At 41.5% G+C, this 25,268-nt stretch overlaps 3 gene segments (V, D, J or C); all 3 read left to right on the top strand.

Annotated features, from left to right (window-relative positions):
• The first annotated feature begins 3,247 nt into the window (after positions 1-3,247).
• Positions 3,248-3,728, top strand: LOC100750551. The segment is given in 2 exon segments: positions 3,248-3,293; positions 3,391-3,728. Coding segments are annotated over 2 exon segments (384 nt in total).
• Positions 3,729-10,012: 6,284 nt separating this feature from the next.
• LOC113839008 lies at positions 10,013-10,456 on the top strand. The segment is given in 2 exon segments: positions 10,013-10,058; positions 10,140-10,456. Coding segments are annotated over 2 exon segments (363 nt in total).
• Positions 10,457-14,685: 4,229 nt separating this feature from the next.
• Positions 14,686-15,152, top strand: LOC118238912. The segment is given in 2 exon segments: positions 14,686-14,731; positions 14,830-15,152. Coding segments are annotated over 2 exon segments (369 nt in total).
• The last annotated feature ends 10,116 nt before the right edge of the window (positions 15,153-25,268 follow it).

The raw sequence follows: 25,268 nt of genomic DNA, 5'->3' as shown, positions 1-25,268 counted from the left end.
CAGCAACAAAGAGGCCCAAATGATACATGACAAGGACCAAGTAACTAAAACAGTTGGATTTTATAGAGACCAACATCTGGGGGAGGGAAGACCGTTCACTGGAAGCCAGCCAGGAGGACCCTGTAGCAGGTAGGGACTGGGGAATCAGGGGAATCTGGTGGCCTTTTTCTGAGGTGATATTTCAAATAGAAACCTCAGCCATTTGCCCCAGGTTTGAAACCTAAAATCCCAGATTTTAGATCAACAAACAAATGATTAGGAGCAATGTGTAATCTTCTCTGTGATTACTTCCTGCAGACACTGAGGCATCTTTGTTGGGTGGTGTAATGGTCAATTGTAATAGAGTCCACAAAAGCACAGAAAAAGGTCATTGGGTATTTATTTGGGAATAATTCATGAGTAAAATAAAATAATAAGGTTGAAAACCACTGAAGTCTTCTTCCCAGAGCCATGGAAGCTGAGACATTATCTGCAAACCCCACCCAAGACTAGAGCTCCCCTCCCAGTCTTTGTGCAGCACCTGGAAACTCCAAAAGGAAGGGGCTGGTACCTCAAAGACTGTTGGGTTTATGAGTTCCAACCACTGGGTGGGACAAAAGGAGTTGGAATGCTCAACCTTTCCAGGCTGACCAGGCTCTGAGGAAACTTCTAGGGCTAGAGACATGTGGATATTAGTTGGAGCAATTTATAAGAGAGAGCCACCTGGCATGAGCCAATTTAAACTTTTCCCATAATACAGATTTTTGAAAGAAAACCTGCAGCTAGTTCCTGGAGCAGTCTGCAGTTGACTTTAAATCCAACACAAAAAATAGACTAGGGAAAAAGTATAAAATAAGTTTAGGGGATTTTTATCTGTATGTGCATTGAAAGTTTTTGCCTCATGGTCTGGTAATTGAAGGAGGCTTACACAAATCAGGGACACACACACACACACACACACACACACACACACACACACACACACAGAGGAGAGAGAGAGAGAGAGAAGAGAGAGAAGAGAGGGGAGAGAGAGAGAGAGAGAGAGAGATTAAAGATGACTGGGTAAAGGTGACAAATATCTGACAAGAGTCTGATGGGGGATATGATAAAATACATTGTCTGAAAAACAGTAAACCTTATAAATTTCTTTTTGGTCTATAGAAATGAAAAATCCTGTGCTTGAATATTAAGGAACAAAATGGAACCTGAGTCAAAAAACAGCCACCACTAACACACTCTGTCATTCCTTTCCTCACTCAGAAGGACCACACACTCCTCTGCTCAGCCTTTTCTCTCTTAGTCATGTCCATCCCCAGTGAAAAACATATCTCTCAGAATAAAATGTTCCTCTAAGATTGCCAGGGAACCTGTGACACAATTCCTATAATAAATAAAACAGGGGAAAAAAGCGAATTAAAACTGCAAGTTTATGAAGCCAGAAATTTCTATTTTATTTTGGGGTGGGAGATAAATGTTCAGAAAAGAAAATTTATTTTTGTCATCTCTGCTTACAATACACAGTCCTGGATAATCAACGGTCTGTGTTCAAACAAGTTTCTTTCTATAGTACAGTTGAGCACTAGGACCCTGAAATCATGCTGGGGAAACATCAAATGAAATTTCCCCTAATGCTTTGCCCTCATCACAGCTGATATCAAAGTGTAATCATGTCATTTTACACCTGTACCGGTAGTTATGGAATCAATATAATATTTTACACACCTACAATTTCTAAGAATTGTGATTATGCCAATCCAAACATTCATGCTTAGTTTTATGTGAATTATGTTTGTTCCAGTCTGCTGCAAGTAATATTACTAGATCATGACTATGAGAAACTGTGTGTGAATATCATCCAGCAGTTCTTGTGAGAAGAAACCCACTGAGATGACACCATCTAACTGTGAAAAGGTCATAGAAATGAACAAAGACCATGCAGCAGAATCTAATATCCACATTCCAGGCTTGGATGGATCCTATAGATCTGCCATACTCCTGATCAGAAGCAACTCCCATCACAGATCAACTTGATGATTATGGAGCACAGAGTAGTGGGGGATGTCCACACCTCAGCCATTCAGAGCCCCACAGAACAGGTTCAAAGTCAGAACAGCAAACAGCAGCGGAGGGAGAAAGACACCACATCTGTCTGGAGTTTTTTCCTTTGTTTACCCACACATAACCATGCTAAATGAGTGAAACCTTGTAATAGAAATGATTTGTTCACCAAAGCTGAAGTGACTTCAGATCAACAGCTCAATGCATATGGTTGCTTTAAATGAAGTCACTGTCCTGCAAGTGCCCCAGAAACAATCATGTCATAGTGCATAAGAACTCTTAGCCATAAAAATCTTTATATAATTGTTGAATTAATTAATCCATTAAACAATTACTTCCCACTCTCCTTTGTAATACAGGGTAACTATTTTAGGGGGGCACTTGAGCCTGAACCCACAACCATCAAGAAAGTCCTACATCCTCAGGGGATTGGAGAGACGGGAAGACATAAACCATAGCACTACAGACAAGATAACAAACTCCTCTCTGTTCTGTTGTAACCAGAGACAGGGATCCTATAATTAGTTTGAGGAAATTAATGGCAAAATTGCCAAGGATGTTAACTAACAAACCCCAAACACAAACATGTGGCATATATGTAAACGTGGTTTGGGATGTGCTTAGTATTTCACATGGATGAGCCTCTATACTAATAATGTTTATTTAATATATATTATACATATGTATGTACTTATATATGTATATGTATTCTATAATGAGGATAAAACTTGTGTCTTGTGCAGGCTAAACTTTCTCACCATGCTGTCCCAGCCCAGTGTCATTACATTAATTTAATGTACACTTCACTGTGGATTCATCTTTACATTAGTTACCCTTGGGTTTTCAAATTGTAAGTTTTAATTTTCAAACTTCTATGAATGTACTGTATAATATCTGGTAGGATAAGCGGTGAAGAGTTCCTGTATGAAAAGAAAAAATAAGCTAATGATGGTGAATCTTTTTATAAACAAATAATGAATATTTCAATGAAAACATCATCCTCATGGGTTCATTTTCTTTAGAAATTTGCACCATTACCTGCTGCCTCTAAGGCTCTCATACACCAGAGAATAATATATATCAGGAAGATATGCAAATACAGCCTCCCTCTGCTCATAAAACCAGCCCTGCCCTCACCCCGCAGGTCAGGCAGAGGACTCTAGCCCTGTCTTCCCATTCAGTGATCAGCACTGAAAACACGACAATCAACATGGGGTTGGGGCTGCACTGGGTTTTCTTTGTTGCTCTTTTAAAAGGTAGATAACACGGGATGCTGAGTGTGTGAGGAGACATGAGTGAGAGAGACAGTAGACATTGTGACACTTTCTTCATCAGGATCCTCTCTGTTTGCAGGTATCCACTGTGAGGTGCAGCTGGTTGAGTCTGGTGGAGGATTGGTGAAGCCTGCAGGGTCACTGAAACTCTCCTGTGCAGCCTCTGGATTCACCTTCACTGACTATCGTATGAGTTGGGTCCGCCAGGCTCCAGGGAAGGGGCTGGAGTGGGTTGCGAGCATAAACACTAAACCTAATAATTATGCAACCTATTACTCGGATTCGGTGACAGGCAGATTCACCATCTCCAGAGATGATTCCCAAAGCATGGTTTACCTGCAAATGAACAACCTGAGAACTGAGGACACGGCCACTTACTACTCTACAAAGCACCACAGTGAGGAGTTTTCAGTGTGAGCCCAGACAGAAACCGACCTGCCGGGCTCCCATGACCAGCAGGGGGCGCTCAGCACACATAAAGCCCAGATTCAGACATAATTGATTTATTTATTTTTCTGTTTTATCTGGGTGTCCTCTCTATTTACTGTTATTTTGGGATCCTCTTAATAATTATAGACTCTGGAATTCATCAGCGCCTCTAAAAATTATGGCTTCTGTTTTGACAAAAATTCTTAAAACAAATATGCCACCTAGTACTCTCTGAACAAATGCAGAAAGTGTCTATGAGAGAAGAGTGATTCTCTGTGGTCAGGCGTTGGGGAAGCTCTGGAGACTCACATGGACTTTTCCCTCATACTGAGGTTGGGGCAGACCCTCGACAGGAACATTGTTAGTAATTCAGAGGGAACCAAGTGGAAGTGGAGCCAGGCTCAGTCTCAGTAGGCATCTGAGTTGTCCAAACCACTCTCCTCTTCTGCACAGCTGTGCATATAAGGCTAAGAAGTGATAGCATTGAAATTTTCATTATTTTCATTACTCCATTCAACATGGTGTCATTTGCTTCTGTGTTGAATTAGAATATTCTATTTCTGACCTTCTGCACTAACTCAGAGCTCAGCCGCTCACCTGGAGCTAAAGGATGGCTGCTGCATGGTCTGGGCAGTGTCCTTCCTGTGAGCTTCTACTGTGGATTCTCAGATCCCGATCTGGTTGCCTTTGGTTATGAATCCATTCTCACTATATGCAGAAGTTTCCTGGTCAAGCTGCCCTCAGGACTCAGAGAGTGAGCAGTTTAAACTTGACGACACTGACCCAAGAGTCCCATGTTGGTAATAATGTGAGCATACACGTCTACCAGTATTGGGCAAATATTTTGGAGAAAATATTTTGCTCATGTGGAAATTCTCATATTTACTTGCAAATGAAAACATAAAGATATATGGAAGAAAACAGCCACTCACAAACTCAAAATTAGTTACAAGGTAAAATAAAGAAATTGCTGTTTTTGGTGATCATTGGCTTATTGGAATGCAGCTCACAATCTGAGAACCTTGTGTAGACAAGGAAGATTAGCAGGTCAAGGGTAGTCTCAGGACACAGCTGGTTCCAAGGCACTTGTGACCATTTGATACCTTGTTTTAACTAGGAACAAAAGGAAACCATGAGGCTTCTTTAAACAGTCTTACTATCTGGATTACTTCGAGGGTCCTGGATGAATCAATGGGTCACAAACAAAACACCTGTGTCTGTAGAGTTAGGATCCTCTTCCTGGGTGTTCCCCTTCAGGAAAAGCCTGCATGACCTGAGAGAATGGAGGACAATGGCTGGAGAAACTTTGCAGCTGTCACTGAGAAGTCCATAGTGTGTCAGTGATGCATTCAAGGATCAGATCTCCCTGAAGCTGAGCTCAGCTCCCACTGAAGACACAGCCCTGCCTTACACTGCAGCAGACACAGTGAGCAGGCTCCCTGTGCGCCCAGAAACAACCTCAATCTGAGGATGCTCAGGACCAGCAGGGGGAGCTGTAGACCCAACTTTCACTGAAAATATAATAGATGAGAGAAACATCTGGAGAGTGAGGAAGTCCTCAGGGACCCTAAGGTTTCCTGTTCTGACCTCAAATAACTGCAGACACCACGTGATACACGCGATGTAGTTACTGTGACAAGACTCCAAACTTAGTAGACTAAAAATTATTCGTTAATTAATATTGCCCATGAATGTTTTAGTTCATACATGGGAACCTTATAGGAAGGTCAACATCCATTGGACATACATATAAGAAGGCCACACATTTTCACACATGAGGTGTCAGACACCCAGTCATCGTCATCACAGCCAGCAGCAGCAGCATCTGTAATTCTCTCTGTAACTTCTGTCCCCTGGGGGAGGGGTTTTCTCAGCTGGAATATTTGACTGTGACCTGGGATCTCAGGCCTGGATGCTTCAGTCACAGTGCTGAGTCCCTGTAGCTCTTCTGTGGGAGATCTGGTCACAGGTGTGATGCACTGCCCTGTGCAGCCCTCAGCTCAGGTAATGAGAGAGGGAGAAGCTGGGGATAATCACACAATCTGTCACTCACTGCTATTTGGATTTCATCTCACAGTTTTCTCTGCATATTTTTTCTAAAAAGGAAAGGTTTTAGTCCAATTAGTAATACCAAATGTAATATATATGATTTTTGTGACTTGGGAAAAGAGTTGAGAAGAAAGTCCATTAAATCCAGACTTCCCTGTTCACAGTCAGTGTCCCTAAAGTGGAGAAGATGAGACATCCTCATACTTACACCCTCCACTGTCTCTCACACGGGAGTTCTGACAGTGTTTCATGTGATATCCTGATGCACAGGCTGCCTCCATCTGTTCACAGCTCTCTGGAACTCAGCTGGGATCAGCTTCATCATGGTCCTTTGTTATGTTTTTTTTTTGTCCAGTCTGTTTGGTGTTCTGTAAGCTTCTTGTACTTTCATAGGCATATCCTTCTGTAGGATGGGGAAATTTTCTTCTATGATTTTGTTGAATATGTTTTCTGTACCTTTGAGCAGTGTTTCTTCACCTTCTTTATATCTATTATTCTTAGGTTTGGTCTTTTCACGGTGTCCCATATTTCCTGGGTATTTTGTGTTAGGGATTTGTTGGACTTGAGGTTTTCTTTGAATGTATATCATCTAGCGAGTCTTCAATAGCTGAGATTCTCTTTTCCATCCCTTGAATTCTATTAGTTATACTCACATCTTTAGTTCCTGATTGTTTATCCAGCCTTTCCATTTCCAGCATTGCCTCATTCTGTGTTTTCTTTATTGTGTCTATTTCAGCTTTCATGCTCTGAACTCTTTCAAGAGCTTCCTTCACTTGTTTGGTTTTTTTTTTTCTTGGGTTTCTTTAGATTCGTTAAGAGATTTATTTCTTGAATTTTTTGGTTTGTTTTTTCCTCCATTTCGTGTAATATTTGACTTGCTTTTTCTTCTATTTCTTCAAGGGATTTTCTTGTTTCCTCTTTAAAGGTCTCTATCATCTTGCCGAGATAATTTTTGAGGTCCATCTCTTCTTCATGCTCTATGTTGGGCTTTTCAGATCTTGCTGATGTGGAGTCCCTAGATTCTGGTGGTGTCATATTGGTCTTTCTGTTGTTGAGTGAGTTCTTATTCTGTCTTCTTCCCATATCTTCTTCCAGTGGGTGCAGGTGTGGTCTCTCTATCTCCTCTTGTGAACCAGTGGTGTGTGGGGGCCAGGAATTCAATGTCCACAGCTCTGGATGGTCTTGCCTCTCCTGGTAGTCTCCTCATTCTGAAGGTGTTAGGCCTCTGTAGGGGAACAGGAAGGAAGAGTGGGGTGTTTCCAGATTCAGGGAGCTCCCTCCTGCCTGGGCATGTCTACCCCAAGCAGGTGCAGGCCCTGGGAGATCAGGGTGAATGGGGCTTTGAATGGGAGTTGGGTAAGAGCAGAGGGTCACTCACCTCTTTATGGATCAGGTCGGCAGAACAGGAAGGGTGTGGGTTGTAGTAGCAGAGTTTATATGTCACCTAAAGGAATGTCTGCACACTGTTCTTCTCCATGTATGTGTGGGATTCCCTTACTCACATCATCAGCATGTAGCATGTTCTGCCTACATGAATCACAAAATAGCACCACCATTCACAATCCAGGTAAAAGAGAATTTCTGAAGGATGAGTTTGTGGTTCCATTTTATCTAATGATTGTTCCCTCTGCAGTGCTTCTCACTTCACATATCAGTGGGGTGAAAAGAGGAGAGCCAGTCACGCCTACAGCACATACTAGAAATATACTAAACAAACTCTTGACTTGTATATGACCAGGCTTGATATTTTCAAAGCTGTAATGTAGGGGAAATGTCAGCCATGCCCTCTTGGGGGATGGCACAGGTGATGCAGACCACGAACACTAGGGCATGGTCAGTGACATAGCAAGACCTTAAATATGAGGGTTGCACACAGGCAGCTCTCTCTGTTCCATGGTTCACCTGGTTGTAGAGGACTGACTCCATGGTGTGAGTACTCTCCTATTAAAATATCTGTTCATCAAACTTGCTCTGACTCCTTTGCCATATGCATTAATTGTTGTGCCCCAGTATATTTGACTTGGAGGCGAGGAGGATTCTGGGAAATGTAGGAAAAAGAAGTCTTGTGATACAGGCAGGAAGGGACATAGCAGGCAGACTTATATATAAGCAGGAACAAACAGGAAGTTGTTCCTTTTCTCCTGCTTTCTGCCTCTGAAGCCACCATTGTAAAACGAAGTGAAGAGAGGGCACTTACTGCTGGCGTCCTCCATAAGTCTGATGATTATGGTTGATAATTAAGACTGAGCTACCAGATGGGAAATCCTAATCATTGGCCAAGCAGCATTTGTACCTAATATAAATCTGTGTATATTACTTGGGACCTTAAAGTGGCAGCAGGCTGAAGGAACTTGGGTGGCTGACGGGAAGTGTCTGAGTGGCGGCAGGGCTCAAGTGGCTTTGTCATAAAGACTTATTGTTACACTGTATAGCAGTTCATTGAAATGTTCCAAATGGATGAGTTAATCTGCTCCAACTGTAGAGTAATATCTTCTTTTGATCTCTCATTGGCAGCTTGCTTAGCATCTACATTTATATAAAGTCTTGTTGGATTAAATTTATGCATTTAACTTTTGGACTGCCCAGTGCACACTTGTCTGCAATTCTTTAGACTCAGGCATAGGAGTTCTGTGTGCAAATCTGACGGATTCAGGGAAAATGTCTATGTCTAATGCAGCTCTTATCACAGAGTTAAGACAGAGCTTCACACTTTTATTTCCTCCATGTACAAAGCATCTAATCTTACTGGTTAGAAATGAAGTTCCCTCTTCAGAAGAGTCTGGTGTCTGTCTTTCCCATATTCAGGAACCAGCAGTCCTTGCTTCTCTGTCCCTCTGATCTCTTTGAAAAACCTGAAATCTCACTTCTGTGTAATCCAATTCAGGATCTTTTTCTGATTGTGGACCCTTCCTACTGCTTGTCTTTGATGAGGAAGTGTGTGAGTCCTTTGACTCTCTTGGAGACAATATCAGATATTCTCCTATTTCAAGACACATATTTTAATCACAGATCAAAAGTCATTGTAATGCTGACAGCCCTGGCAAAGGAACCCAAATTTAGTGCAGCTCTCATTGCCCATCCTACCCTAAGGGTTTAGAGCCTCAGCCCACACTCAGCATGGTGTATTTGGTCCCTTTTGACAGAGTTTCCTCAGCTGGGGTAAGTACATATTCATGGTTTACACACATCTTAGTATCTTTATCTTTTAAAAGTTTTAAAAGATGAAGATGTTTCATTCATAAAAATGAGTTGATTGTGTTTGGTGTGGCTTTCTTTAATATGATCTGTTCAAACTTCTTTCCATGCATTGAAAGTTACTGCATAATTTGTCTAAAGTTAGTCAAATCATAATCTTTCTTAGTTCTAAAACTTCAGTAGTGATAAGAACAAAGAAGAAAATATGCTGTTTGAACATCTCTGAAGCAGTGAAGAAAATCCATGTGGCGTGTGAGCCATGAGTCCTGCTGTGCCCTCTTCCAGGAAGCTCAGCATTTCAGAGAACTGAGTGAACAAACCAAGTCTCTGCTTACAGTGTCTATTTCCTGCTGTTATTTTCAGAGTCATCAGAAATAGAGTGCAGTTATATAGATGAAGACACTGACAATTGTATACACAAAATCACAAATACTCAAGGCAGGAAATTGACAGATTAATAAAGTCAATAAAATATCACTCTCTTCAATGCAATTGCAGATTTCATAGTTGCCAATCTTCAGATGGCATATACTTGCTCACTATACAAGAAGTCTACAATCTCTGTACTTTTTTGAGAAAAACTGCACTGGTAGGACTCACATAGGAAGCCTACTCTGGCCCCAGTCACAGTGCATCATGAAGGCAGTAGAAACATCAACTCTTTGAGTTCTTCATGCATTCTCCATGCAAACATACAGGGTAATGGTCCTGGATGAGTGGCAGAGTCAGAACCCTTCAAGTTAGAGTGAGGGGTTCTCTCAAGTTTTCTGCATCCCACAACAGGCACCAGAAGTGTGTACTCAGGACCCGGGGCTTATGTGTTGCCCAGTCTCTATGGGGAACAGATGTGAACTTCCCTGAGTCATTCTTTGTACCTTATCAGAGCCTGGCTTCCCCTGAGACCCAAAATTTAAATACTCCCTCCTTCAGAGTCAGCTCCTGGAAAGGGAATGCAAATCTCTTCTGACTCCACCCAAGCATAGGTTGAAAAGCCAAAGCTGGGCTTGGGCACTCACTGGTGTGCAGCCATGGCCCTGTTTGCCTCCTCATTCCTGCTGCTGATTGTGCCTGCATGTGAGTGCCATGGATTCCTACTGCATGATCTCACATAATTCACTCTGAGCCAAACTTACCTTCTACTTTTTTCCTCCACAGATGTCCTGTCCCAGGTTACCTTGAAGGGGTCTGGCCCTGGGCTGTTGCAGCCTTCCCAGGACCTCAGTCTGACCTTCACTTTCTCTGGGTTTTCACTGAGCATATCTGGTCTGGGTGTTGGTTGGATCCGCCAGTCCTCAAGGAAGGGTCTGGAGTGGCTTGCAAACATTTATTGGGATGATGACAAGAGGTACAACCCATCCCTGAAAAGCCAGCTCACAATCTCCAAGGACACCTCCAACCGGGTAACCCTCAAGATCGCCAGTGTAAACACTGCAGATACTGCCACATACTACTGTGCTCGGAGAACACAATGACACAGCCTTGGCTGACAGCTGTACAATATTTCAGGCTGGTTGTCAGCTCTGTGTCTTCCTCCTGCAATTGATGGGGTTGGGAGTTGGCAGACTTTCCTGCTAGCCTCTGGGGTTTTCTCTTTACTCTGAGTTTCAGACCCCTGGCTTCCTGTTATACAAATGAGGCCGGCTTTAAAAATTCTTCAGAAATGAGAATCTTTCTGTTGTGTTTTTAAAGAATAAGGTTTTCTGGTCACTGATCCACGCAGATCAGGGTTGTTGTTCCACTCAGTCTTAGGCCTCAAATCCCCAGGATAGCAGATGCTGAATTATTGTGACATTCATGACTCCTGGACATGGGGAAGACTGACATTTCTAGATAAACTTTTACAAAATGAGTCATTGGCCAAAGTGACTCCATGGAAACCACAAAATATCTCAAGCTGTTACTTCAGGTAACTGGTTGATCTCCACAAACTGATGGTAACATCCTGTTGGTAAAGACAACACTTACATATCTCAACTGACATGGAGAATGTGGGTTGGAGCCTAAGTGCAGCCCCAGCCCTACTGACTACAGTTCATTGCAGTACAGGGTACTTTGCATGCTCTAGAGGAGAATCAGCCTAACAGATCACTGTGACCTAAATGGCGACCTGCTGAAGAGACTAAAATTAAAGCCCAGTCTGTGAATGTAGCCCATGCTTGAAAATACTAGAATGTTCTAGAACTTTGACAAGATAGGTCATGGGCTTATGAGAAAATCACACGTTCTGCTAAAGCAGTGATTTTCAACCTCTGTGTGGCAACCAAGTTGGGGATTGAACAATTCTTTCACAGGGTCCTAGGAATATTTTACAGGGGTCACATATCAGATGTCTTGAATGTTAGATATTTACATCATGACTCATAGTGGAAAATTATAATTAGAAATAGCAATAAAATAATTTAATTTCTGTGTGGTCACCACAACATGAACACTGTATTTAAGGGCTGCAGCAATTGGAAGTTTGAGGACAACTGTGATAAAGAAATATAACAATAAAGTAATTCTGAATGGCATGACCATTTCTGCACATTAATCTGTGTCTCACACAACTAACATTAGTGAAAATTTCTTCTTGCAGCAGATGGCAGGTATCATGGAGACTCTCAAATGGACAATGTATAGAGCATGGAGGATATGTGTGCACTCAGTCATAAATATGTGATTTTAAGCAAACTTTCACCTAGGGTCTCAGGGAATGATTCAGGAGAAGAGATAGACAGATTTTAAGACCCACATGTGATGAATGAGTCCAAATTTTCCTCAATTCTGGTCATTTTCAAATGTGAAAATACTTTCTGTAGTTGAGAACATAACTGCATATACCACATTTGTTCATATTCCAGGTTCTGTGAGATTTCTGTTCCAAATGCAGCTGGAGGATTTGGGAATTTGCTCTATGAAGCAATTCTGGATCCCAACATCTCTTGTGCCGTCTCTGTTCCCTCCCTTCATCACCAGTGGTCACTGCAAAAGCTTCATCTCACAGCACTAGAGTAAGGACTGTGGTTCATGGAGACACATTTTGTGGCCCAACTCATTATCCATCCAAATCTCTACTCAGCCTCATCAGGCACATTACCAGGAAGATAAATAAGAGTCATAGTAAGAGGTCTGAGAGTGAGAACTCATATAATCCATTTTGAGAACCAGCAGGGGGCGCTGTGGATCCATCAATCTCTAAGAAGTAAAGGGCAACAGAAACAGGGAATGATGTTGTGCATTGAGGAGATTTCAACAGACTCTGTGGGTTTCATTGCCAGTCTCAGTACATTCAGAGACCATGGTGTAGCTGACATCTGAGATCTCCATGCTGCAACACTGGAGAAGTTCTTTGTTGAGTAAAATCCATAATGAAGAATCAATATCAGTAAAGGTTAAGTGTATTTGAGCTTGAGGACCCTGAGCAACAATTTGGGTAAAGTGTCCTAGGTGTTCCCAGATGACATCAGAGGTGAGCACATTCCTGCTGATCACTGGTGTGGAATGGACAGCAGCCTCCACAGCTCTGGTCCAGTGTCTCATGGGGCCAAGATGGTAAATGCAGCTCATCAGCATTCAAATATGGTTGACCATGGGGAGTTTCAGGTGACCACTGAGCCCTTGAATTGTGGTTCACTTTAATGAACATAGATGTGGGGACTGGATTCTCACTGGGGTAGAAGAGTGCTGTCCACATAGGTTCTGGGATGAAAGAGGGAGAAGGGGAAAAAGATAGAAATTAATGTGTGCTATATCCAAGGAAAATTCTTGTTCACCTTCATAATCATTGCACCAGACATGCACATATTTTAATCCTACCATTACATTAATTAAGGAGTTAAGCTAATATTATCTATTTATATTCTCTAAGGTCCCAGAATTTTGTGAATTGAAAGAGGACGATGTCTCCATATTACTTAAGTAGGCATGCACTCTTGTCCATTGCAACCTACGCTAGCCATCAGCGTCCCATGGACTGGAGTATGAAATGCAGCTCTATAGACAGATGTTGTGAAATGTCAAGACAAAACCATGGATCTATGAACTGTTGATTATCCAGACTTTTTGTTTTATGATAGCTTCCTAATTTACGTTTCTCTTGCTCCACAGTCCCTGCTTTGATATTTGATTACTCACAGTGTCCCTGCTTTGATTTGTTGTGCCATATGGATTCTATATCCTCTACAGATATGTGATAACTTATGTTTCAGGATCCTTATTTCAATATGGTCTTATAAAAACTCATGTGATATCATTTATTAACTGTTTAACATACTGCTTTGTCACTTCTGTCCACTCCTCCAAATCCCTGACCATTTTCCCCGGACTCCCCATCCACTCCTCCATTTCTTTTCAGTGGAGGGCGAGCCTCCCATGGCTATCAACAAACATGGCGTGTCACATTGTTGACACAACTTAGCATGAGGAAAAGGGTTGCAAAGTCAGCACAAGAGTCACAGACAGCCCCTGCTCCCACTTTTAGGAGTCCCACATGAAGACATGCTTACTGGCACATATGTGCCGAGACCCTAGGTCAGTCCCATGTAAGCTCTGTGGTTGTCAGTAAAGTCTGTGTGAGTCTTTACCACCCCATGTTCCTTGGTGCCTTGGCATTGGGGACGAATGTCACAGGAAGACAGTAGGCTCTGGGAAAGGAAGGAGGTGAATTACCCTATAGTGCCCCTTAGACAATTCTCTCAAGATCCAGGTGGATCTTTACTGTGAGAAACATCAGGCCTAGCTGATGGAGAGAGAAACGCAAGTCATTAAAGAAACAGAGAGCAGAAGGATGTGGCATGGAAGGAAAGAGCCCCACTGGGTGTTTTAGGGAGGTTACAGAGAGCCAGCACTAACTTTGTGATGGGGATGAGAGGTTGTCTATAGAATGTGGGCAAGGTGAGTCCTGGAGCAGCGAAATGGTCAATATGGGTCATCAAAATGTGTTATACCATTGTTAAAGAAGAATCTCAGGTAGCATTTATATTTATCTAATAAATCTTTTGTTTTTTGAGTTTCAATCTTCAAGCTTTATGCAGGAAATTTTGTACCATTTTGCTGTAACCTCATCCACACATTGTTAATTCAAATAAAGGTAGACATTCATTGTTTACTGAACCTTATACAACAATTATTAAATAATTATATTTTGGCTTCTCTTATCTTCAATTCCTAAGAATTAGTTTAATAATCCATGCAAAGTTAGCAGAAAAGTTTAGAAGTAGAGAGCACAACACAGGAAGACTGAAAATATATGGCTATGTAAAACCATGAAGTCAAACTTAATAGTCTATTTTTTAATTTCTTCTATCTTATCTTTTCTCTGTTGGCACACAGTTTCATATAGACCAAGCATAATAACTTCAGCATAAGATTCTCCTACTCCAAGCTCTTGCTTATCATGTAATGGTGTGGATGAACACCGGGCTTCAGGAATGCAAAACAATACTCTAACAACTAAGCTACAAGCCCGGGGCAATGATTGACGCTTTTATGCTATAAGCACACCACTTGGTTCGTAATTTCATCTCAAACAGCTGCACCCTTATTTGTCCTCCCTAAGACTCCTGCCCATGAGCTGATAATATAGCAGGAAGACATGCAAATAATGTTCCCCCCTCCCTATGAAAGACAGCCCTGACCCTACATCTCTGACAGAGGCACGCTGCTCTGGGCTTCCAGGTCCTCACATTCTGTGGTCATCACAGAACACTCAACACTCAGCATGGAGATGAGACTGAGCTGGGTTTTACTTGTTGCTCTTTTGAAAGGTAATTTATACACAAGAAAAGATACTGTGTGAATGGACTTGAGTGAGAGGGACAGTGGACATTTGTGAGAGTTTACTGACACGATTCTCTTATCACAGGTGTCCAATGTGAGGTGCAGTTGTTGGAGTCTGGCGGAGGCTTGATGCAGCCTGGAAAGTCCCTGAAACTCTCCTGTGCAGCCTCTGGATTCACCTTCAGTGACTACTGGATGGACTGGGTTCGCCAGGTTCCTGGGAAGGGGCTGGAGTGGGTTGCACAAATTGGAACCAAGGGTTACAATTATGTAACATACTATGGGGAGTCTGTGAGTGGCAGATTCACCATCTCAAGAGACGACTCCAAAAACAGCCTCTACTTGCAAATGAACAGCTTAAGAGCCGAGGACACCCCCATTTATTACTGTGCAAGAAACACACAGTGAGAGGACTTCAGTGTGAACCTGACAAAAACCTCCCTGCAGTAGCGCTCAGGACCAGCAGGGGGCGCAGGTCACATGGAAAACCAGCACATTGCAGGAACAGGTGCAGACATAATTCGATGCTGGTTCTGAGGTCTCAGATGTCAATCCATCTGAGATTTACTTGAAAGCGTCCAGAACTTGTGGTCTCTACATGCCAGGAGATCAGAGGGTGGAGCTAGCTACTAGTTAAACTCAGAAGCCAGGCAGTGGTGGCACATGCCTTTAATCCCAGCTCTCTTGGCTCACACCTTTAATCCCAGCACTTGGGAGATGGAGACAGGAAGTGAAATGGTTGCATGTAGACAGGATATCAGCCTTTTTTGATGTAGGAACAAAGCAGGCAGGAAGCAAGTGGCAACTGTTTCCGGTTCTCTGATCTTCCAGGTTTTTACCCTGATATCTGACTTCTGGTTTTTATTGATTAAGACTCATGAGATTAACACCTCATCCTCATCTAATTTTGGGGTCATGGTTTCATGAAATAGCCACTTTCCTGTGGCTTTGCAGCCGCTGGCCCCTGAAGCAGCTGTACCTGCTGGGAAATGTGCCTAGCAGAGTCACAGCAGCAGAGGCTGTCTTTCTCTTTCTTCCCAAGCCCTCTGAGCCATTCTGGTTTTGTTGCTGTTGTTTTGTTTGGTGTTTGTTTGTTTTATTTTTTCTGTTGCAGCCTCTTTACAGAAAATGCTCCAGGTGCTTGACTTCCAAATGCCACCCGAGTCAGCATGTTTCCATGTTCCCCAAGGCAGATGGTGGCTCTTGGGCTTTTATCCCAAGTGGGTTTGGGCTTTCCCTGGATCCCCTCCTCAGACTGATGACAGGCCAGCAGCAGCAGCTGTGTGTATTCACCATGCTGTCCACAGCCTGTGTTCTCCACTCAGACTCCCTAAGTATTACATTTCCCCATCATCATCACCAGATTTGGAGAGACAATTGGCAATTCTTAGATGGAGGAATTAGTTTTAAAAAGCTTTTCCAACGTTAACTGGAAACACCATTATGATGGAAGGAGATATGTCTCTGTATGATCACTTGATGGGTGGTTAAAAGAGAACAAATAAAAGAGGGGAAATTAACTCAGATGGGATCCACACAATGCCAATTATTAACATTATTGGATTGGTCATTCTTGTTTTATCCCTAAAACGTTGGCTGATATGAGAGCCAAGTTGCTTGACATGAGTGCCAAGATACAGGTCTTAGAAAGAGTTAATAAGGAAAACAATCCCATTTTGACTGATAACTTACAAGCTTTAAGAGATATTCAGACAAAGACCGGGGAATTGAAAGCATATCCAACATCAGTATTACATTATAAGATTAGAGAGGAACAGCCCAAGGCTTTCAAATAACCAACCTTTATTTATCCAGTCCCCTTACAGCAACAACTGCCAAATGACAGATATCCTCCAGGCTGTGGAAAAGCTGATTGGATTAGTGTGGGAATGATATTTTTGAGGACATTTAAGGAAGTGATATTCTCATATGTTATGCATTTTCCCTTTGTGAGGCAGACATTAAATTCATGGTCAACCAGTGACAGAATTGTCCCAGAGAGACTGGGAAGGCTTGTTTGCAGCAGTGTCAGAGTCTGGTCCTCAATTTCAATGGAGAACCTGGTGAAAAGAGAAAAGATGAAGCTAGGACCATTGAACAATGAAGGAGGGATAGGGGTACTGAAACTTCCTAAGAGCTATTTCTGTGTGTGTGTGTGTGTGTGTGTGTGTGTGTGTGTGTGTGTGTGTGTGTGTGTGTGTTGTGCACATGAGAACCTGTGTGTGCTTTTGAAATTTTTATTGTTTAATAAATTGTGTACATGCCATTTTATTCACCTGATTGATTTCTAAAGGGAGGGGCCATGAAGACCTGAAAGTTGGAATGCTGGGGAGTTGTGAGAATTGTGATCAGAATTTATTTATATGAATGCTATTTTTGGCCGGTGGTTGGTGGTACATGCTTTAGTTCCAGCATTTGGAAAGCAGAAGCAGGCTGATCTCTGTGAGCTTGACACCAGGCTGGTCTACAAGAGCTAGATCCTGGACTGGCTCCAAAGTCACAGAGAAGCCCTTTCTCAAAAAATTGCTATTTTCAATGAAAAAATGTTGCCAGACACATGTGCCCTCCTGTGTCTCATGATACAATTTCAAATAAGCAGAGGCTAGTTTGCTCTCAACAGAGTCTTGACACTAGTTTGCCTATGAAGGTATCTGTCTTGGCAGGGAAGAATTGTCATAGGAGTAGTACACAGCTGGGAAATGTTTGGTTGGTGACTTTTCACCCTCTATAGCCTGAACAAGTTCTTCTGGACATAGGAACATCCAGTCATCATAGAGGAAGTTTACAAATTATTTAAGCTTGAGTTACTTGTGTCCTATATCCAGAATGTATGACCTGTTAAGCACTAAGGGCTTATAATCTTGATCTGGGAAATAACCAAATCAAAGTATGTATTGTTTTAGGAGCTCTGGAACTATGATTAAACCAAAACAAACCAAACCAAACCAAAATAAAACAAAACAAATCAAAACAAAACAAAACAAAACAAAAACAATGGCTTCTATTTTCCTATGCATTCAGGTTAGATTTCAAGTCAAGTGCTGTTACAATACCAATATTCCTATAAGATGAACACTGTGATCAGTAGTTTGAATCTGTTTTAGATTTAATCTTTTAACCAGGTTTAAATTGGATGACAGATTAAATTTTTAAATCATGTTTAAATTTAATCACAGATTTAATAACAGATTAAAAGCCAGATTTATGTTTACCATAAAATTATGGCCAAATGCCATGACATATTCTTCATAGTTTGTGATCTTACTTTCCAGTGACACATTAGTATGTGTTAACAGTGAAACATAATACAATACATATCAAGAAACAGGAATTTGGAGTTCTTCAGTTTGTAGTACTAATATGGTTTTTAAAGACAAATTTTTTCATACATGAGTAAAATTTTATATTCTATTCTGCTCCTGCTCTCTTTCATATATATATATATATATATATATATATGTATATATGTATATACACATATATAAATATTCCCTCATATATATAATCATTCCTAATATTTATATTCCTTATATACATATAAGCTTCTCAGTCCATATAACATTACTTGTAAATGTGATTTCATGGCTTTTGTATTGCTGTACTCTCCTCTCTAGAAGACAATTTCTCAGACACACACCTCCTTAGCTGGCTGTGTTCTTTGACTATGGTTGAGAGGAGGTGAGCTGCCTTCCTTCCAGCAGGCTTTGTTTCCACAAGGTTCACTCACTGCATTATTCACAGTTTCTATCATGATCCTGAGTATCTGAGGAGAGGAAGGAGAGGACTCTGTGGTTGGTAAGTAAAATAAAAGAAAGAATTAAATAACAATACTAAAAGAAGAAATGGAGCTCCCAACCTCAGGGGGCAGCTACACTTAGGGCTGAAGCTGACTCAGGCAGTGCTCAGTGCATCAGGGAAGAAGTCAACACAGTGAAAGAAAATTGCTCCAGAGCATGGAACAGAGCAGTGCCCACTGCCCATTATAAGCCAGGACAGAGAAGAACTGATGTGAAATTTACCCTAAAACGCACCATTAAACAATTCTGAAAAGTAAATTCCCCATGTGTAGTCTGACATTTTACTCTTCCACAGTCACCTCCCATTCTCACCTCAGCCTCTGGGAATCAGAACAATGCTCTCTGATGCCAGGATTTCCACCTTTTCATTCTCCATGTGTCTCAGGTCAGGCAGTGTTTGTCTTCCTGTCCCTGGATTATCTCACTTGCTGTAACTGACTCAGGTCCTTTCAGTTTCACACACAGGACAGAGTTTTCCTCATCTCAAGACCACATCACAGTATTCTCACAGATTCTCTTTGCCATTTTTCTTTGTCAATGACTTCTTCCTCAAATACTGTGATCAATTTCAACTTAGTCATTTAATTGCTTCTATAGTTATTTTATGCGTCTATGACTTATTTTGATGATAGTGATCAGCCAATCATCCCATTAACTCCTAAATTCCCACACCCCACAAACCACTCTCAGCTTCATAGTGAAGTCCTTTTCTTATCTGGACTCCTGGCAATGACCCTGCAATAGATACAGATGTTGGTGTAGACCTCTCACCAATACACATTCCTGTCTCTCATCTGCAGCCTATTGGTTGACTGGGAGAATTCATGGTGAAGCTGTGTTTTGTTTGGTGAAGAGTGCACACGAGTCTCACCACACTCGTCGAAATGCAAACCAATGAAATGCCTTCATCGGAGATACAGCCCTTGTTATCTCTTGTTTCTAACAAATTATACTATGTTATGTGATGGGCATTTCTATACTCATTAATCTGAGAACCAATAATGATTAATAATTGAAAATTATTTACACATCTATGAACATAGATAAGTATTGTTTAGAAAAATGCCTATCAAGTAGTTATTACTATTTAATTGATTTTTTTCTGTTCTTGTGACTGATTTATATGCAAGTGTGTATATGGGCTCACTGGCATATCCATGCTGTATGAATATTTTCAGACTTCCAATGTGAAGTGGTCATCCCTGAAATCATGTATATGCAACATTAAACAATCTGACCAGGATATATATATATATATGTGTGTGTGTGTGTGTGTGTGTGTGTGTGTGTGTGTGTGTGTGTAAATAGCTAATAGGTAAGAGAAGGCTAGGAGTGTGGGAACTAGGAGTTCTCTCCTAGTCCCACATAACTTGCTTCACTATTGGCCAACAGTGCATAATTTATCAACCAATAAGACAAACATATATACAGAAGGACCTCCCCCATCACCCCCCATGACAAGTACAAGGTCCATGTCCTTAACACAGATGAAATATTTGCTTAATTCTTCATGGCAGACATGAATCGCCGGGCCAATTCTATGTTAGAGATTATGCAAATTCATGCTGAATTTAAAATACTACTTGACACAGCAAAGATTGTATAAAGTACTCTCTTCTCTTCCTCCAATTGGGTTGCCGGGAATGACCAGAGGGCAGGAGATTCTTCCACTCCTGGCCCCCAACTCAATGGAATTCTCTGATGTACCAGGAAGGCATCTGTTAGTGGCTGTAAAGACACGACTTTAAGACTTAACTGGTGTCTTCTGGGGGAGTCATTTTAAAGCCCAAACACCTCAGACTGCAAGGTCACCCACTGTGCTCAGCCATGTGGGAATCAGTGTGGCTTTTCCACAGGAGGCTGGGAATAGATCTATCCTACCATTCAAAATCACCACTCTTGGCTATAAACCCAAAGGACTCCACATCTTACTAGAGACACTTGCTCAGCCATGGTCTTTGCTGTTCTAGCCATAATAGACAGAATTAAAAACATTGTAGATGTCTGTCCATAGAAAAACAGAAGAAGAAAATATGGTACAATGGTTATAAACCCTTAGATGTACAATCATGACATGGCTATAGGACATGTAGATACAATAGTTTCCAAAAACTTGAGGTATGAACCAACCAAAATATAGATTACATTTAAGGTCTACACCATGAGATGAAACAAATCCTGACACTGGGGTGGCCAAGAACCAAAGATTAACAAATGATACCTAGAGAAAAAAAACAAGTATTTTGTTATCCTAAAGAACTAGCAATCAAATGTCTCCAACCACATTCTGCAAATAACCATAAATCACCCATCATCAGAGAACTTCCTGAAATATTCATAAATACAGGGACTGACTTGAGAATGTGCAGAGAGTGAGAGATCTTGGAACATTCAGTGTGATGTCTCCTTCAAATCTGTCCCCACAGAGCAGAAGAGGATGCTCACAGATGATAAATTCCTGAGGGAATGGAGGACACCAAGGAGACAATGCTTTCCAGACACAACAGGATTGATGCAGATGTGAACTCTCTGATGTTGTCAGTTAGAAAAGTGGCACCTGAGAGAAACACGCCACGCCACAGGGTTCAGCATAGGGTTTTTTTTTTTAATTAAGGAAAGGGATCATAAAAATTGGAAAGGGAAGTTATCAGGCTTCTGGAGACAGGAGTAGCAGAAGATGGGAGACATAAAAGAGGGGGAAGAGAGGAAAGAGGGGAAATGAGAGGGTTTGAGATGGAGAGGGGATCAGATAGAGAGAGGGAGTGAAAGAAAGAGAGAGAAGAATGGGAGGTGGGAAGGGCCCTTCTGTAGAGGAACACAGAGAATGTGCACAGGTGGAGCTCTTATTGGCTGCAGCTGAGGGTGTTTCCTTATGGTATCCTAAGGACAGGCCAGTACAGATGCCCGAATACTAACACCTGAGACTCTTTGTCAGCATCACAGAGCCTTCCCAGGTCTAAACCTGATGGAGTCCCAATGTTAAGTCGGGAAGTGGACACCAGGCATCAGCCCTAAGCCAGAAGCTCTCTCCAACAGATAACTTGCTCACAGAGACAAAATGTTTTCCTTGGATGGTGTCTCACTGGGTACATAAACTACTCTGAAGGAATGTCACATGCCTAGAAGGAGATGGCTGACAGAAAATGAATTCAGTGATGGTTTTGGATATTCTTCATCTCATAATGCTTGTCAGATTTTTTCATTCTACAGGATATATATATGAAATTTGGTCCTCTCTTTATGTTTTGTGGGATCACTGTGTGTGCAAACTTGATGTTCTGTGTCTAGATTTGTTTCTTTGGTACTTTTGCTTTGTTTGTTTAGTCCTGCTCCAGTTTGATGTTTCTATTTAATCTTATTCTATTTCATCATTGCTTCTGTTTTCTTTCTCATTATAATGAAAGATATAAACAGGAGTGTATGTGTATAAGAAAAGATGTGGCCTAGGGTGGGATGATTTGGGTGAGGGAAACATATCTGAGGTCTGTAATTTTGAAAAGTATGAAGCAGTTCAGTGAAGTAAAGCCAAATGCAATGTGGAGTCAGATCTAGATTGATAACAGGTAGTTTATTAAGTAATAGAAGTTAAGCAAGTCAACTCTGTGGAAGCAATGTCAGATAGTCTCCTGTTTCAAAACACACAATTAAATAATAGACTAAAAATCACTGTAACTTTGAAACACCCTGGAAAAATAACCAAGTGTTATTGCATCTCATAATGCCTGTCCTACAACAAGGGATCAGTGACTCACCTGACACTCAGCATCACATATTGGCTCCTCCTGAGACCCATAATTTAAGTCCTCCATCAGAGTCAGCTCCTGGTGAGGGAATGCAAATCTCTCCTGGCTCCACCCAAGCATAGGTTGAAAAGGCAAAGCTGGGCCTGGGCAGTCACTGGTGTGCAGCCATGGTCCTGTTTGCCTCCTCATTCCTGCTGCTGATTGTGCCTGCATGTGAGTGCCATGGATTACTACTCTATGAACTACCATAATTCACTCTGTGCCAACCTTACCTTCTACTTTCCCCCCCACAGATGTCCTTTCCCAGGTTACCCTGAAGGAGTCTGGCCCTGGAGTGTTCCTTCCTTCCCAGGACCTCAGTCTGACCTGCTCTTTCTCTGAGTTTTCACTGAGCACTTCTGGTATGGGTGTGGGCTGGTTCTACAACCCTCATGGAAGGGTCTCGAGGGGCTTGCAATCACATGGTGGGATGATGTTAAGAGGTACAATCATCCCTGAAGAGCTGGCTCACAATCTCCAAGGACACCTCCAACAACAGGGTAACCCTCAAGATCACCAGTGTGAACCCTGAAGATACTGCCACATACTACTCTGCTCAGAGATCACAATGACACAGCCTTGGCTGACAGCTGTACAATATTTCAGGCTGGTTCTCAGCTCTGTGTCTTCCTCCTGCAATTGATGGAGTTGGGAGTTGGCAGAGTTTCCTGCTAGCCTCTGGGTTTTCCTCTTTACTCTGAGTTTCAGATCCCTGGCTTCCTGTTATACAAATGAGGCCAGCTTTAAAAATTATTCAGAAATGAGAATCTGTCTGTTGTGTTTTTAAAGAATAAGGTTTTCTGGTCACTGATCCAAGCAGATCAAGGTTGTTGTTCCACTCAGGCTTAGGCCTCAAATCCCCAGGAGAGCAGATGCTGAATTATTGTAACATTCATGTTCAGTAAACTCCTGGATATGAGGAAGACTGACATTTCTAGATAAACTTTTACAAAATGAGTCACTGGCCAAAGTGACTCCATGGAAACCACAAAATATCTCAAGCTATGACCTCAGGTAACTGGTTGCTCTCCACAAACTGATGGTAACATCATGTTGGTGATGACGCTTACATATATCATCTGTCATGGAGAATGTGAGTTGGAGCCTAAGTGAAGCCCCAGCCCTACTGACTACAGTTCATAGCAGTAGAGGGTACTTGGCCTGCCCTAGAGGAGAATTAGCCTAACAGATCACTGTGACCTACAATGGTGACCCACTGATGAGACTGAAATTAAAGCCCAGTCTGTGCATGTAGCCCATGCCTGAAAATACTAGAATGTTCTAGAACTTTGAAAAGATAGGCCATGGGCTTATGAGAAAATCACACGATCTGCTAAAGCAGTGATTTTTCAACCTCTGTGTGGCAACCAAGTTGAGGACTGAACAACTCTTTCACAGGGTCCTAGGACGCTTTTACAGGGGTCACATATCAGATGTCTTGGATGTCAGATATTTACATCATGACTCATAGTGGAAAATTATAATTATGAAATAGCAATAAAATAATTGTAAGTTCCGTGTGATCACCACAACATGAAGCACTGTATTAAAGGGCTGCAGCAATTGGAAGTTTGAGGAAAACCATGCTAAGGAAATACAACAATAAAGTAATTCTGAATGGCATGACCATTTCTGCATATTAATCTGTGCCTCACACAACTAACATTAGTGAAGTTTCTTCTTGCAGCACATGGCAGGTACCATGGAGACTCTCAAATGGACAATGTATAGAGCATGGAGGATATGTGTGCACTCAGTCACACATATGTGATTTTAAGCAAACTTTCGACTAGAGACTCAGGGACTGATAGACAGATTTTAAGATCCACATGTGATGAATGAGTCCAAGGACAGAGTCTCTTTCAGACACTATAGGGCCAGTGCACACATGAACTCACTAGGCTAGAAGTAATTTTAAGTCTTGTTGAGGTTCAAGCCACATGGGATTCTAATGTTAATAGTAGGAAATTGACATCGACACTCAATTCTAAACAAGAAACTATCTGCAATTGGTACTTACATGCAAAGGAAAAATAATGTACTTCAGTGGATTGTCACTGGCTGTATTAAATACATTTCACAGTAGGTCTTATGCCAAAGAAAATACAAAACAAGCACCATTGTGTTTTTGTATAGTCACACATAACTTTATTCAGGAATTTTGTCTTGGTATTCTTTGGTTGTATATTTACATTTCTGATTTTGTGTCTTGTGGGTTTGTGTTCGTTGTATGTGGGTGTGTCTGTCAGAAAGAGAGAAAGAGAGAGATAAAGACAATGAGAGAGAATTTTCTTGTGGTATTTCACAAGTAAGGAGAGGGTTATAGAGGGATGTAGGAATAATTGGGGAATAGATAAATTAGGATTATAACATATTGCTTAAAAACTAATTTTTTACTAAAGAAAATTTAGAATTCCCTCTCCAAAATCATGTATTATTTATTATTTGATAAATCATGAAATTGTCAAAAGGCAGAATATTTTTCATGTATCTGGTATGTGCATGAGCAAACTGTAGTGTTATCAATTTCTGGTCTGTTGTCTACTGCACCATGATAATTTCTGTCTTCCTGCACTGACAACAATGAGGTAGGAATATGTGGATATTTCTGTATATTTCACTGCTCAGTTGTTTTCTCAGAACATGGGCAGAGTCTCCAGAGATAAGTGCTCCCTTGCAGATTAGTCAAGCATAGACACAGTCAGACAGGTATCTGTTACTTACTGGAAAGATGAAATATCAGTTTCCATCAGCATATTGATTGTTATCCTATGACATCATCAGCATTGTCATCTTCTGTCTTCTGTCCAGAATTGTCTCTGCTGCAATCCTGGTGTCATTCCCAGTTATTCCACATGATATCATCAAGAGAGTCTTCATGGCCCATGTCTGCTGCAATTATGGTTTCATTTCCAGTTATTCCACATGACATTATCAAGAGAATT

This window comes from Cricetulus griseus, chromosome 5 (assembly GCF_003668045.3).
Source record: "Cricetulus griseus strain 17A/GY chromosome 5, alternate assembly CriGri-PICRH-1.0, whole genome shotgun sequence".
NCBI lineage: Eukaryota > Metazoa > Chordata > Mammalia > Rodentia > Cricetidae > Cricetulus > Cricetulus griseus.
Note: the sequence above shows the minus strand (reverse complement) of the source record. Positions and strands in the feature narration are given on the sequence as shown.